The 13,212-nt window shown below is 59.5% G+C and overlaps 5 protein-coding genes across 5 annotated transcripts; 2 read left to right on the top strand and 3 right to left on the bottom strand.

The window, feature by feature from the left end:
- Positions 1 to 49: 49 nt before the first annotated feature.
- Positions 50 to 2,920, top strand: GGTG_06791 (hypothetical protein). The gene is made up of 2 exons (XM_009224613.1): positions 50 to 1,025; positions 1,100 to 2,920. The coding sequence occupies exons 1-2, from the start codon at positions 156 to 158 to the stop codon at positions 2,006 to 2,008; spliced, it is 1,779 nt and encodes a 592-aa protein (XP_009222877.1). The 5' UTR covers positions 50 to 155; the 3' UTR covers positions 2,009 to 2,920.
- A 518-nt stretch (positions 2,921 to 3,438) lies between these two features.
- On the bottom strand, positions 3,439 to 4,710 carry GGTG_06790 (hypothetical protein; the record flags this gene model as incomplete). Its single annotated transcript, XM_009224612.1, has 3 exons — positions 3,439 to 4,208; positions 4,309 to 4,592; positions 4,664 to 4,710. 3 exons carry the CDS (start codon positions 4,708 to 4,710, stop codon positions 3,439 to 3,441), a joined length of 1,101 nt encoding a protein of 366 aa, XP_009222876.1.
- An 867-nt stretch (positions 4,711 to 5,577) lies between these two features.
- Positions 5,578 to 5,838, top strand: GGTG_06789 (hypothetical protein; the record flags this gene model as incomplete). The annotated part of the gene is made up of 1 exon (XM_009224611.1): positions 5,578 to 5,838. One exon carries the CDS (start codon positions 5,578 to 5,580, stop codon positions 5,836 to 5,838), a length of 261 nt encoding a protein of 86 aa, XP_009222875.1.
- Positions 5,839 to 6,891: 1,053 nt separating this feature from the next.
- GGTG_06788 (hypothetical protein) lies at positions 6,892 to 7,672 on the bottom strand (the record flags this gene model as incomplete). Its single annotated transcript, XM_009224610.1, has 2 exons — positions 6,892 to 7,205; positions 7,615 to 7,672. The coding sequence occupies 2 exons, from the start codon at positions 7,670 to 7,672 to the stop codon at positions 6,892 to 6,894; spliced, it is 372 nt and encodes a 123-aa protein (XP_009222874.1).
- Positions 7,673 to 9,120: 1,448 nt separating this feature from the next.
- Positions 9,121 to 12,700, bottom strand: GGTG_06787 (hypothetical protein). The gene is made up of 3 exons (XM_009224609.1): positions 11,873 to 12,700; positions 10,050 to 11,795; positions 9,121 to 9,981 (listed from the first exon to the last, which is right to left on the bottom strand). The coding sequence occupies exons 1-3, from the start codon at positions 12,091 to 12,093 to the stop codon at positions 9,738 to 9,740; spliced, it is 2,211 nt and encodes a 736-aa protein (XP_009222873.1). The 5' UTR covers positions 12,094 to 12,700; the 3' UTR covers positions 9,121 to 9,737.
- Positions 12,701 to 13,212: the final 512 nt, after the last annotated feature.

Genomic DNA, 13,212 nt, shown 5'->3' with positions numbered 1-13,212 from the left:
TTTGAGCCGACATTGATGAAATAGATTCCTTTCGTTACAGTGACCAAATGCAAGATGTCTTGCTTATGTTGGCAGATGTTTTTCTAGTCAAAAACATCAAGGTCTAGTCCTGCCACTCAGTTCAAACGGCGTCGGTAGCACCAGCCCGATGGTCCATGAACAGCGCCAGGGACCCTTGCTTGCATATACCTAATCTTCCCCCTCCACCTCGACTTGACAAGGCTGTAGCCAGCGCTACGGAAGAAGAGCCATTCACCCACCACTACGCCGAAACCCCCAAAAAAACAAAAAACAAAAAACAAAACAACAACAAAAACATGGCCGCCACCAACACGGCCTCGCCGCCCAGGGTGAGGCTCCGCCAGGGCACGTACGAGGGCGCGACGCGGGCCCCGAGCGCGCTGTACCCCAAGGCGCTGGCCGCGTTCCTGGGCGTGCCCTACGCGCAGACCACGGCCGGCGTCAACCGCTTCCGCCCGCCGCGGCCGCTGCCCCTAGCCTGGTCCTGGACTGCGGGCAGCGGCGACGAGCCCGTCCCCGCCGTGGCTTACGGCGAGGCCTGCCCGGGCATCCTGGCGCCGCCGCCGGGCGTGACGGCTGGCGAGGACTGCCTCAACGCAAACGTCTTTGTGCCCGCGGCGCGCCTGCCCGCGGCCATGGACGGCGGCAGCGGCAGTGGCGGTGGCGCGAGGGCCCCGCCGCCGCCGCTGCTCCCGGTGGTGGTGTACGTGCACGGCGGCGGGTTCAACATGGGGCTGGGCGCCGAACGCGACATGGCCAGCTTCGTGGCGTGGGCGGCCGACGACGTGGTGGGCGTGAGCTTCAACTACCGCGTCGGCCCGCTCGGCTTCCTGGCCCCGCCCGCCGCCGGGGTGGTGGCCGCTGACGAGGACGGGGACGGGGCGCTCAATGTCGGCCTGCGCGACCAGCAGATGCTGTTCGGCTGGGTGGCCGACAACATCGCCGCCTTTGGGGGTGACCCGGCCAACGTGACTGTCATGGGCATGAGCGCGGGCGCGCACTCGGTGAGATTCTTTTTGGGAGGGGTTAGGAACCTGTGTGTGTATTGTCAAAATATTCTAATCCCCCCTTGGTCTAGATCGGCCACCACCTGATATACTACGGCGCCCCGGACAAACAACCCGCGCCCTTTGGCAAGGCCATCCTCGAGTCGGGCGCCGCCACGGCCCGGTCCGTGCTGCACCCGACGCACCTGCGCAACGCGTCCCAGTACCGCGAGTTCCTCGCCGCCGCCGGCGTGGACGGCGACGGCGACGGCAACGACTACAAGACCGTCCTGTCCCGCCTGCGCGCCCTGCCCCTCTCCAAAAATCCTGGCCGCGGGCCGCGCCGTCTGGGACGCCTACGTGCCCTCGGTGTGCTGGCCCTTCCAGCCCGTCGTCGACGGCGACGCCATCCCGGACCTGCCGGCGCGCAGCTGGCGCGCGGGGCGGGTCCTCGACGTCCCCCTCGTCACGGGCTTCAACGCCAACGAGGGCACCGCCTTTGTCCCCCCGCGCGGCGCCGACTCGGACGCCGACTTCCGCGCCTTCTTCGCGCGCCTGCTGCCCGCGGCCTCGCGCGCCGACCTGGACCGCCTGGCCGCGTCGTCGCTGTACCCGGACCCGGTCTCGGCCCCACCACCGTCCTCGTCGTCGTCGCCCGCCGCCGCCGCCTACCTGGGGTCGTCTCCCGTGCTGCCCGCGGGCATCACGTCCCGCCAGTGGCGCCGCCTCGACGCCGCCTACGCCGATTACGCATACACGTGCCCCGTGCTGCAGACGGCGCACTACATGTCGCAGCTACATCGGCCGAGGAGGAGCGACGGCGGCCGCCCCAGCCGCCGCCCCAGCCGCTCGCGCGTCTACGTCTACCGCTTCGCCCCGCTCTCGCCGCCCTGGGCCACGGCCAACCACGCCGAGAACGCGCCGTTTGCGTCCCACGACCTGGCCCAGCTGCTGCTGCCGCCGGGGCTCGCCGCCAAGCTCAAGGGTGGTGGTGGTGGTAGTAGCAGCGGCGATAGGTTGGAAGAGGAGCAGGCGCTCAGGGCCGCCGAGGCCCGCCTCCCCGGAGTCGTGGCCACGTCGGCCGCCATGCACGCCGCCTACGTCCGCTTCGCCGTCTCGGCCGACGGCGACCCTAACCACGACGGCGGCACCGCTAGCACATCCAACTCCTCCAACTCCTCCTCCTCCTGCTCCTCCACGGCTGCAAAGGTGGCGGCCGCCGGCTCCCTGCCCCGCTGGCCCGCCTTCGAGTCGCCGTTCCGCGGCGGCACCGCGGCGGCCCCGGCGCTGGCCCGCGACGGCGGCGGAGAGCGCGGTAGGCTCGTCGTCTTTGGAGACGGCAACGAGGAGCGGCTGGGCGGCAAGGGCAGCAGCGGCACCGTGGCCCGGGTCGCCGCGCTGTCGGAGCGCGAGCTCGAGCTGTGCCGCTTCTGGTGGGAGCGCGTCGAGCTGAGCCAGGGCGCCGGCACGAGGTTGGTGGGAGGGAGTCCGGTAAAGGCGAATCTGTAGGCATCCCCGTCATGGAATGGAGACGCGGAACCCCCCATCCCCCCACCGCGTATACATGTCAGTTCCTTCCAATAAGCCCAGGAATGTAGTCCTTGTATAATATTTCATCAGTCAGCTCCGAGGCGGCGTCATCCCTATTCACAGCATTCTTAAAGCCATCCAACTTGGAATGCTCGCCAGCTCAATCACAGGCACGGATAATGTGAACCGGGGGCCAATACAACCCTATCTCATCGCGCAGTCGAAAAGGTATACGACATAGGAACCGCTTGTCAGCTATGTAGTTTAATATTCGTGTATATAGAACCGGGCCCCCGCCCGCTCGCGTTGAATCCTACGCACCGCATGTGACGCTCAAATGTCACATGCGGCAAACTGTTCAATACACATGAATCTCCCTCCCAGATACGCAAAGGAAAAGAATCAAGGAAATTTTTCGTCGGGATGATGGAGAAATAAGGGACAAAAGTCCATCCATATGTCAGCAAAACGGGGAGATAAACAGCAGCAAAGAGCCAAAATATGCCTGCCGCAACCCGGCCAAAGAGAGTCCGGGATTCGCATGGCTTTGGGTTCGATGGGAGCGAGAGAGAACCAAAAAGACAGGAGGATAAGTCCTGTGAGAAGACAGCCCCCCAACCAATCCGGTTTCCACGGCTCGGCCATTAAATAAAGTATCATGGAAGGTAAGCGATCGACAATTAGAGAAGTTTTGTGACAAAAAGAGAGGCTAGGAGAATGCTGGATACGCATGACATTTTTAGGTTGCTGAAAAGCCGAAATGGGCGTAAAAGGCGAGCGATAGCGAGGGAGGGCCTGAAAAGAAGAAAGAGTTGCTGGGATACGGCAATGTGGAATCCTAGCAGGGTATTTGGATGCGCGAGCCACGACGGAAAGAGTAAAGCCAGAGTCGCAACGGCGGCTAGAAGTTTTGCGAGATGCCGGCCTGCTGTGGGTAGTGTCCCGAGTTCTCTATGCGGGTGTTGCGGCGTGCTGGGTTGTCCTTGATGACGGGAGAGCTGGCGCCGCCATTCTCGCCACCACGAGGCGGCACGGCTCCGTACGCATCTGCGTAAGGACCATTGCCGTAGCCGTCGTAGTACCGCGCGTCTCCGCCGTAGGCCATGCCGATGCCCTCGCCGGAGCCGTCAGATCGTGCGGCCGCGCTGTAGGATGAGGATGCGTTGGACGGGCCTCGGCGCATGTCGCCGCCACGGTTGCCTGAAGTCGACGGACCCATGGCGCCCAGTATCTCGCCCTCAGGCGAGACGGCGCCATCGCGACCGTGCATCAGGGGCTCTGCGGAGCGCGCGTCCGACACGTTTCCTTGAGTGGGCGAGGCCGCGGTGCCATCCGAGTAGGCAACTGGAGCAGCACCACCAGACATGGTCGTCGAGGCTTTGCGGCCAGTCGAGCCAGCCAGAGTAGTAGAGCCCCAGCCACGGTAGCCAGATGAGGCGTCCTCATATGCGCCGCCACCGACTGTGCTCACATCGGGTGCTGTTGGCCCATCGGCGTTAGGGTTAAATCCATACTCCTCGACTTCCTTGCGCCGCTCTTCCTCGGCTGCCTTCCGTTGCTTTCTCTTCCTCCAGAAGAAGAGGCCACCTAGCACAAGGATGGCAACGACAACTATAGGAACCACTGTCGCAATGGCAATGACGGTAGCATTTTGCGAGCTTGAACTGCCATCTCCGTTCGGGTTGTTGTTAGCCGAGCCGCCAGGGAGTCCGATGCTCGAAGTTGTGGACAATGTTTGCTGGGTGTTTGGCTGCGTTTTCGTCGTAAACACGGTAGTCGGTGGGCCGCCACCAGTAGGAGTGGTCACCGTCGTCTCCGTTGTCAGAGAGGGTGGGTTGGAGGAACTCTGTGGGGGTGGTGGTGCTGATGTAGTCGGCGTGGTGTTTGATGTTGGAGGAGGTGGAGGAGTAGTCGTGGGAGGGGGCAAGGTAGTACTTGTAGTAGGCGTGCTTGATGATGGAGGAGGAGGGGGTGAGGTTGTCGAGGGTGTTGAGGTTGTTGGTGGCGAAGGCGTCGTGCTGGTTGTCCCCGGCGCCGGTGCCGGGGTTGAGGTGTCTGGAGGTGTGCCTGTGGTTGAGTTAGTATTAGCAAGGGAACTTGAAGGGCTGTCCGTTGATGCTGTAGACAGAATCGTCGCCGGCGGACCGGTCGTACTTGTGGCGTTGGACGACATCTTGAAAAGAGGCCGATTTCAAGACTGGAGTGTTCCTGATCTGTCCACAAGGACATTAGCATTTATGGTACATCAAGCTCAATGGTGCGAGAGAAAAAGAAGAAAAAAGGTATGTAGAAGGCGGTCAGAGAAACAAGAAAGCGAGACTGGGCAAGGGAGCCCCGTGTTCCGCAGGGCTGGTTGGAGTTGCTTCGCCGGGTCTTGGTAAGCCCGCCAGGTGCAGATCAGATGCCATGGAATCAGATGCCATGGAACCGGGCTGGTCCAAGCACCGACCGTTGCGCGACCGCAACGCATCGCACTGGCCACGCGACGACCAGACACAAGGTTTGTGGAAGAGAGAGCCAGAACTCTGGGAAGCGAACACGGTGAAACGGGTACCTGCAAGTCCCCGTTCTGCAAACGACGATGGAGGTGAGGGCATCCCAGTGGAGATTCAGGCTTTCAAATGCAGCAGCGCAACGCGACCACATGGAAAGGATGGGGCCGCAATACTGTTGCGGGAAGGCAGGAGAGACGAATGCGATGAGGTGCTGTCGGAGGTAGCCCATGAATCAATCAGCCCAACCCGGTACCTACCTAAAAGCTGGAAGCAAAAGACCACCGTCGCGGCGCGGGGCGCTCCGACTTGAACAATGCGTAACCTAGTGCCGAATCGGTGTCTGCGCCGTTGGTGGCGTCGGGATGAGGACCGAGTTGCTCTGGCAATTCGGGTCAACGTCGCGGGCGTGGCAGAATCGAAGCTATATCGATCGCGTCGGTCGGGACCACTCGCTTCGTGTCGGTCGTCAGCCGAGAGACGCCAAGCCGAGGGCGAAATGACAACAAAAAAAGGTGCTGTACAAGAATTATGCTCTCGACAGCCAAATGAAAGAAGTCGAAAAGAGCAGCGGCCCGGGAGAAGCAATCGAGTCGATGCCACGGCGGTTGGGAGAGGCCGAGTCGAAATGGGCAGACCAGGAAAACAACAAGGACGGACGGGGCAATTGGAAAATGGGGAAGAGCAGGAGCGGAGGGTCTGGGTTCCTTCCTACCCTTTCGCACGCCGAGCAGGAGGGTCCTTCCTGGGGGAGGGAGATTGACAAGTCCAGCGACAGGCGACGTTATTGGACGGGGGCCCGCAAATAACCCCCGTGTTCGCGGGTCTTGTGCTGGCCGTGCTGTGCAGAAGAAGCTTCGGCCCCCCTCGCCGCAGCCTGGAGCTTTTCCCCTCTACGGAAAGCTGGGTGGTGCTGGGCCTCGTAATGTCGGGTGCGGGCAAGGTCATCAATGTGGAGCTGCGTGTGAGCACGCCAGTAGCAGGGGGGGAGCGTGGAGGCGCAGCTGGGTGTGCGGGCGGCCAGCTCCGCGGCTTGCTCTTTTTTGCGCCCTTTCTTCAACGGGCAGGCGACGCGCGACTGATGATGTTACGAGGGGCCGGTCGATTAAGAGGGTCTCTGGCCACACCAAGTAACTGCGGGCCAACGAATCGGCAGAGGGCTCAATCCCAAGCGAGTGAGGCCGACGCTTGTTGTCTGCGTCGCGGCTGCGGCCTGAACTGGTTGCCCTAGCTCCGAAGCCCGCGCTAGAACCATAAGCCGCACTCGCCACAGCCCGGTGGCGAGCCAACCTGTTCCTGTCCACGAGCCGAGTCCGGATTTGGACTGGCGTGCTGATGAGATTTTGGCGTGGTTGTGCTGTTGGTTTTGGGTTGACAGCTCGAGTTCCTTTCTATATATTTTTCGTCCCTTTCACTTTACTCGTCGTCCCTTCTCGCTCTCTTTTCTCTTTTCTACCACTTTTTTCCCCTCCTTTTTTGGCGCTGTCTCGGATTCGATCGGGTCGCTTGCTTGGTCGGTGGCGGCTGCCGATCTAGGTGTCAAAACAAGGCCGCGTCGAGTGTCGCGCAGCCAAGCGTCAAATCCAGATGGACGCTAGCCAATGGCCCTGCCGCCGTTCCGAGGTGGGTTCCAGTGTTTTTTTTTTCATCCGCCGCCCTAAAAAAAAAAAAAAACTGGTGGTGCGCCAGGCGCTGGTGCAGTCGGTCCGTCGAGCAAAATGGCTTCGTCCGCAGCAACCTTTGGCGGGTGGCTTTTGACTTAACCGCGAGCGACTAGTCGTCTCTTTCCCCCCTGCCTAGGTTATTTCTAGGCCCGGGTTTTCGTCGCTTTCGTCTCTTTCCTCGGCTTCAGGTTTGCCTTTTCAGTCAATCGTTTCCGTGCTTCTTGATCGCCCGTGACAACATGCTCCGTGCAACTGTCCGGTCGTCCCAGCCAACAGGTCGTAATCCGTGCCAAGATGGACCCCAAGCAGCCTCTGTTTCTGATTCGGCCGTGCGTCGGGGAACTGGCAAAGAATGTTGGCGGTAAAATCAAGAGAGGAAAAGGCACGCTCGTCCAATACCGTGGTCTGAGTGAGCGTCGGCTCGGCCGTTGTGTCGCCTGTTGACTGTCCGTTGGCTTGCTCAATACCTAAACCATACCAAGAAGCGACAGGGCTCTGGGCTGGGGAGTCATCTGTATACATATGGCCGTGCGAGTGAGATTTACAGTGTGCCAAGGGACTGAAGACCAAGGAATGAGACCGGCATATGTTTGTGCCAAGTGTGCCAGTCTAGCACCGCCAAGTTTGCTTCCTTGCTCTTGACTGGGCGACACGCTCTTTTGGCGATCAGCCCGAAAATAAAGAGAACGAAAAATAGCATTTTGGCACAAGCTGGCTGAGACTCGTGCATGGGCTGCGGAACGCGCTAGACAGGGCAAGCCTGCCTACGTAGCGACATGGTCCCGGCCGAGAGAAGAAAAAAAATAGATTGTGTCCGGCTGGAACGTCAGCCGTTGGGCGCATGGTCAACTTGCTAGTAGCATTTGCAGCCAACGCAACGAGGGCCTTGCAGGTCCGGCTGTATGCACCAGACGGCCATACCTCGCTCGATCTGCAACGTTTCGCAGCATACTAAATATGCGCTGCATGTGTGGACCATGTTGAATCCTGCATGTCCAGCCCACTAGAGACACCTGCCTGCCTGTCTGCCTGCCTGTGGATGGCTGGCTGCATGGGGCTGCGTCTGCATCGATCGGTCTTTGCTTTTTGGGCCCAGACGCCGTCCTCGACGGACGACCAAAAGAGCTAATGCATACAGGCAATGGGCGGTAGGCACGTATGTACATAAGCACACGAACAACGCCTCAGGCCCGATGTCTGCAGTAGACTTGCGGCGTGGGCGATGGGGAAGGGAGGCTGACTGCATTGCATTAGACCTGAGGCCACACACATCGTACGTTCGATAACACTCCGAAGAAAACCCCTCGTTTCTCGGGAGGAGCGGAGCATTCAAGAGTAGGGGAACAAAACCCCCCCGAGAGGGGAACATGCGCGTCCTTTTTTTTTTTCCATCGATGTCGATCTCTAAGGACACCCAGGAACCGGGCAGCGAAGGGAGCGCGCGGGTGGGTATCATTTGCTCTGCTTCGGCTCAATTGCATCAGACAAGAGGGGTTGGGGCCACAGCAAAAGGAGGGGGACGCAGCGGGCAATGGACCAAATCGTCCGGGAGTTGACACGCCGAGCAGCGGGCACCCAAAAGAAGCACAGAAACCGGGAATAAAAAAAATGAATGACGAGAGATGAAAAATAGCCGCTTGACTGGTCCAACTTCCATCATCGCCAGGTGCCCCTGGACAATCGCGTCGAGGCCTGTCCCTTGAATCGCATCGCATAAATGAACAATTGCAGCGTATAACGCAGTTTCCCCGCCGGGCAAATGACGTTGATTTCGCGTGGCCTTGCTGCATTCCCCCAACCCAATTGCCGTCCGGGCCCCGGCATTTTGACCATTAACACTGCCCATTATTGATCCGGGAAGAGAGAGAGGAAGGAAGGAAGAAAAAGTCTTGAACGTCATTCCTGGGATGGGGGGGTACGGGGGGTCAGACGGCACGCAGGCTGGATAGCCACCTCCGTGGCTGCTGGTGACGCTTCAGGTTGGGCACCATGCCTGCGGCTGCGGTAGGTAAGCTAGGATGGGAGCTGGAGAGGACGGGGGTCAAAGTCAAAAATCCTGAGAGGTCGCAGCATCACTGGGAAGCTTCTCCGATTGGAATGTTATCCACGGCACAACACAAGGATCCGAAAACACGTGTTCGTGCTCAACTGGCAATCACCGTGATCCCCAGATTACCGGATTGGCGGTGTTTAGGGAAACAGGGCAGGCTGAGAGTCAGAGGAAACAAAAGCGTCGACAAAACAGCTTGACCAAGCCAAGCACGTATCTCCCAGACAATTCACAGCTAAAACTGACAACAGGGCGGACCACCTGGTCAACAATGTTGGAGGGAGGATGCTCATAAAAATAAACCAGATCACGGAGCGACAACAAGGTCGCTAATCCGATGACAAAGCATCACAATACGAGTCGTAGAGAACAGACAATTGCGGGGTAACCTCCTTGCGCCTCGGCAAGTTCCGTGTTGTTTATCTATCAGGGGATCTATATATGCAATGATTTCGTACCAGACGGGGGAGCAAGCAGGGAACATGCATGAAACAACAGCCTTGCCAACGTGGCAAGATGGTATCATGATAACCTCCCCTTGGTTCCCCCCAGATGGGGTGTTTTGTTATGCTGGTGGCCGGCTTTGAATTTCCAACATGAATTATATGAGAGACAAGATGAAGGAAACAAAAAAAAGACAAAAGAAAAAGGAAACAGCAAACAGAAAGCGAGAAACGATGACATTACCAGTCGTCAGATGTTGGCAAAGGTCGACAGGATGCATGTTTGGTCTTGTTTCCTTTTTGCCCGCAAGAATGGTATCAAAAAGAGCATGTTTGGCCGTTCGTTACTCTCGTAACATCCCTAAGAGGGAGGGTAGAGAGTGGCCATGCGAGATCCAAAAGAAACTCCGATGCTGATGCGAACGAATAAGAGGTCTAGTCGAGTAGACTGGCCTGACGCAGAGCATGATTGCCGATAGGAAAAGAAAACAGAGAACAAGCCGAGGGCTCACAGGGCGATGTGCAAAATCACACGACTGAACCTCAGCTTATCAAGAACGCATGCCCCATTGCGGCTTGAGAGTATCAACCGTCTGGGCCGTGGTGAACACCGTGTCACCAGGCAGGCGGCTCACGCGCCCGGCGCCGTTTCTAATGGCGTCGCGCTGGACCGATGAGATACCGCTGCGGTTGCTCCGGATGCTGCCGGCGTCGCTTGTGGTGTCATCGTTCTTGAACTTGCGGGGAGGCGCAAAGTCAAGTCCAGTGAACGTGTTGGACTTCCTGAGAAGGTGACTAGGGAGTCGCGAAATTACGGGTCAGTATGCAACACAAATTGCTGGAATGACGGAGAGAGTACTCACGGGCTGGGGAGAGATGTCATCTCGTCAAAGGAGGAAACGAGTGGCGAGTGGGTGACAAGAGGGGCCTGGTAAGGCCTCCTCTCTCCTCCGCCAGGGCTCTGGGACCGGCCGGCGGCCTGGTCCTTGAAGCTAGTGGGAGGAGCGAAGTCGATGGGGTTAATAGCCAGAGTGTCGTCGCGAAGCTTGGACGGGTTCGGGAGGGTGGTCAGAGCAGCCGGGGGAGGCATGGGCTTGCGTGGGGCGCCCATGGCGCTGCCGGCACGCGGACGGCCGTACTGGCCTGAAGCCGAAGACCCGGGTCTGGGGCCAGGACCCCATCGGTTGTTCGAGGTGGCCGAACCAGGACGATGAGGGCCGCGATTGCCGGGCATGCTCATGCCACTGACCGATCCAGCATGAGGCCTCGGACCGCTCCTCGGGCCGGGGAACCTGGAGCCGGAAGGAGGAGGGGTCATGGCGCGACGAGCGACGGGCTGGGCGTAGGGCATAACAAAGGTGTTGGTATCGGGGTCGAAATAGGCGGCGTCAGTGCCAAGATAACCCTGGTCGTAGTCCTCATAGTACTCGTTACCACCGCCCTGCTGCTTCGGAGCGCCATGGCCCTGACCCGGTGCACCCTGAGGGTAGCCCATGGTCTGGCGGCTCTCGTCAAAGTACTCTTTGTAGAAGGAGCGGATGCGGTTAGCCCTGGTCTCCGGGTCCTCGCCCTCGGTCACCTCATCCGGAGGCAGTGGGCGAAATCCGACAGAGAGCCGCTTGTTGTGTTGGCGGGGGACACCGAGAGCAGCAGTGTTCTCAGGAGGGTACTCGGACGATTGGCGACGATGCTGAGTGCGACCACGCTCCTGGCCATCCATATCCTGGGGAGAAACGGTTTCGTATTGGGATTCCTCGATGGCCGGTGCCGACATGGGGCCGGCAGGAGCAGCGCCAGTGTTGACAGTCAGAGTTGGCTGGTTCGAGTTGACGGGTCGGGGACTGGCAGGGAGGTTGCTAGGAGGGGGCGGTCGCTGGCTGTTGTTCTGATCTTGGGAGAAATCAAAGCCGTGAGAGTTGTTGGGTGGGAGGGGAAACCTAGGGGACGAAGGCATCTTGGCTTGGGCAGGCTCCTGAAGCTCCGGAACGGCGGGCATGGAGACACCATGAGCGTCAAGCTGGTGGTCATTGGGGTACGGAGAGGTGTCGTTCAAAGGGAAGTTGGCCTGGCCAGGCGAGTGAGCAGGAGGAGGCGGCGTGACCTCGTCCTTGGAGGCTTCGTATCGGGGAGGAATCGAGGTGACGGGCGAGGTGGGCGAGGTCGGGAATGAAGACTTGCGCGACGGAGGGACGGAGAGGCCGGGCCCAGATGGTCCGTTGTAGTCGTCGCGCGAGCCCTTCTTGGTGGAGCGCATCGATCTGGCATCACTCTGCTGGTAGACAGGGCTGTAGGGATCCTCGTTTCCGTGCAAAGTGCGAGCCAGTGAGTGCAGAGACTCGCGAGACCCGGCTTGAGCGCTGGGCGGGAGGAGGTACGGGCTCGACAGATTCATGTCCATTGAGAGCTGGTTGTTACGGTGACTTGCCTTCTCGGCGCCGCCGCCACCGAAGAAGGCACTCTTGCGCTTCCCGCCCTTGCTGCCTCGCGAGCCGTCTCCCAGACCAAAGTCCAACGACTTGTGGGGATCGTTGGCTTCCTCACTGCGCTGCTTCTTGATATTTCTACGGTGGAGCCAAAAGACGACGCCCAGAAGCGCGACAATAGGGATTCTGGGAGAAAACGTTAGAGGATGCCGAGACACAAAAAACAAACAACTCAAGAGGACGGCGATCTGCAAGCAACTTACGCAACCCCCAATGCGATGGGAACACCGAGGCTGTTGGCTCCGTAGGGCTTCTCGCAAAGGTTGGCATTCTCGCCGGTGCAGTCGATACTCTCTCGGGCCACCAAAGGTCTCGTCTGGTCGGGTTGAGGCACATCCAAGGCCTCCACACCGCTCGCGTTACGGCGGACAATGGGAATCCGACCGCTCATCCGGTAGGACCCGGCTTCCGCAACCCCCGCCATGATATTAGAGTGTTGGACACTGAGGTCTGTTTCGAATCGAAATGGTGTTGGAAGTCGTAATCGGTCGTGGAACTGAGTCCCTTTTATTAGAGGTTGTGGTGTGATTAATCTTCGTGTAGCACAAGATTTATGATGCTATCATACTCGTGATGCTATCGAATTATGCCGTTCCGAAGTCGAATCGAAGGCGAAAGAGACCGGGGAGAGCTGGTCGCGGTAAACGTATTCAAAACCGACGGGAGCTTTCCTGATGGGCAGAACCAAACGGCAATGATGCTTGCTGAATTCCTTCCCGTGGCCGACTTGGGTCTCGGGTCCAAGTGTCGTTTGGGCGAAGGACTTGCTGGCGTTGGCGCCAGTATTGGCGTGAGGCTGGACTGAGCGCGAGACAAACTTTCCCAAACGGAACAAAGGAATGAATGGCTTGGGGGTCAACTGTCTCTGCCTCGCGGAGGGAAGGGAACGGCGCGCCTGCTAGGAGGCTGTTTGTTTAGAATTAGGGAGTGAATAATCAAAGGAGTGGAAGCACGACTTGATCCAGTCGGCGATAGTCAGGCAGAGGACAGCCGTTGCAAAGGAGTGACAAGCAAGAAAGCGAGGCCCGTCGGACGGCAGGATCAGGTGGTGATGGATTTCATGCAGCGTGAAGGTCGAAGAAAAGAAAGACGGACGGGAGGTCGGATGGAGCGATGGGCCCGGCAGGGGGGAAAGGATGGCCAGGGCTCGACAGGCCTCGGAGAGGAGACGCAATTGGAAAGCCTACTGGCCCGCGGGCAGAGGCAGGCCCATCGTGGAACGAAGCGGGTGCACAAGGCCTTGCACTGTGGATGGACCGGCGGGCGGCAGATTGCCAGCAATTGGCGCACTCGCGCGCTGGCGACGTCCTTGGGCGGCAGGGTGTGGGTGTGGGGGCCCATCTCATCTCGCTCAAATAAGAAGAGGGGGTTGCCGAGGGCCTGCCCAGCGACGTTGAAAAAGGGAGGAGCGATCCTCTCTGTGCTACCCGCTGCGCCCGCCTCCAGATGGAACTTCGTCCCAGAGCCAGCCATTCCAACAGCAAGCCAGGGGAACCCCCGTTCCTGAGCCCCAGTTACTCGCTGGTTCGACCGCGCCCCTGTT

This window comes from Gaeumannomyces tritici (genome assembly GCF_000145635.1).
Source record: "Gaeumannomyces tritici R3-111a-1 unplaced genomic scaffold supercont2.3, whole genome shotgun sequence".
NCBI classification, from domain to species: domain Eukaryota; kingdom Fungi; phylum Ascomycota; class Sordariomycetes; order Magnaporthales; family Magnaporthaceae; genus Gaeumannomyces; species Gaeumannomyces tritici.
This window is presented reverse-complemented; position numbering and strand designations above follow the sequence as displayed.

Coding starts and splice junctions, on each gene's coding strand:
- GGTG_06791 (XM_009224613.1), top strand. CDS start 156: ATGAACAGCGCCAGGGACCCTTGCTTGCATATACCTAATCTTCCCCCT. Junction 1,026..1,099: donor TGAGCGCGGGCGCGCACTCG/GTGAGATTCTTT, acceptor CCCTTGGTCTAG/ATCGGCCACCACCTGATATA.
- GGTG_06787 (XM_009224609.1), bottom strand. CDS start 12,093: ATGGCGGGGGTTGCGGAAGCCGGGTCCTACCGGATGAGCGGTCGGATT. Junction 11,796..11,872: donor CCCATCGCATTGGGGGTTGC/GTAAGTTGCTTG, acceptor GTTTTCTCCCAG/AATCCCTATTGTCGCGCTTC. Junction 9,982..10,049: donor ATGACATCTCTCCCCAGCCC/GTGAGTACTCTC, acceptor GCGACTCCCTAG/TCACCTTCTCAGGAAGTCCA.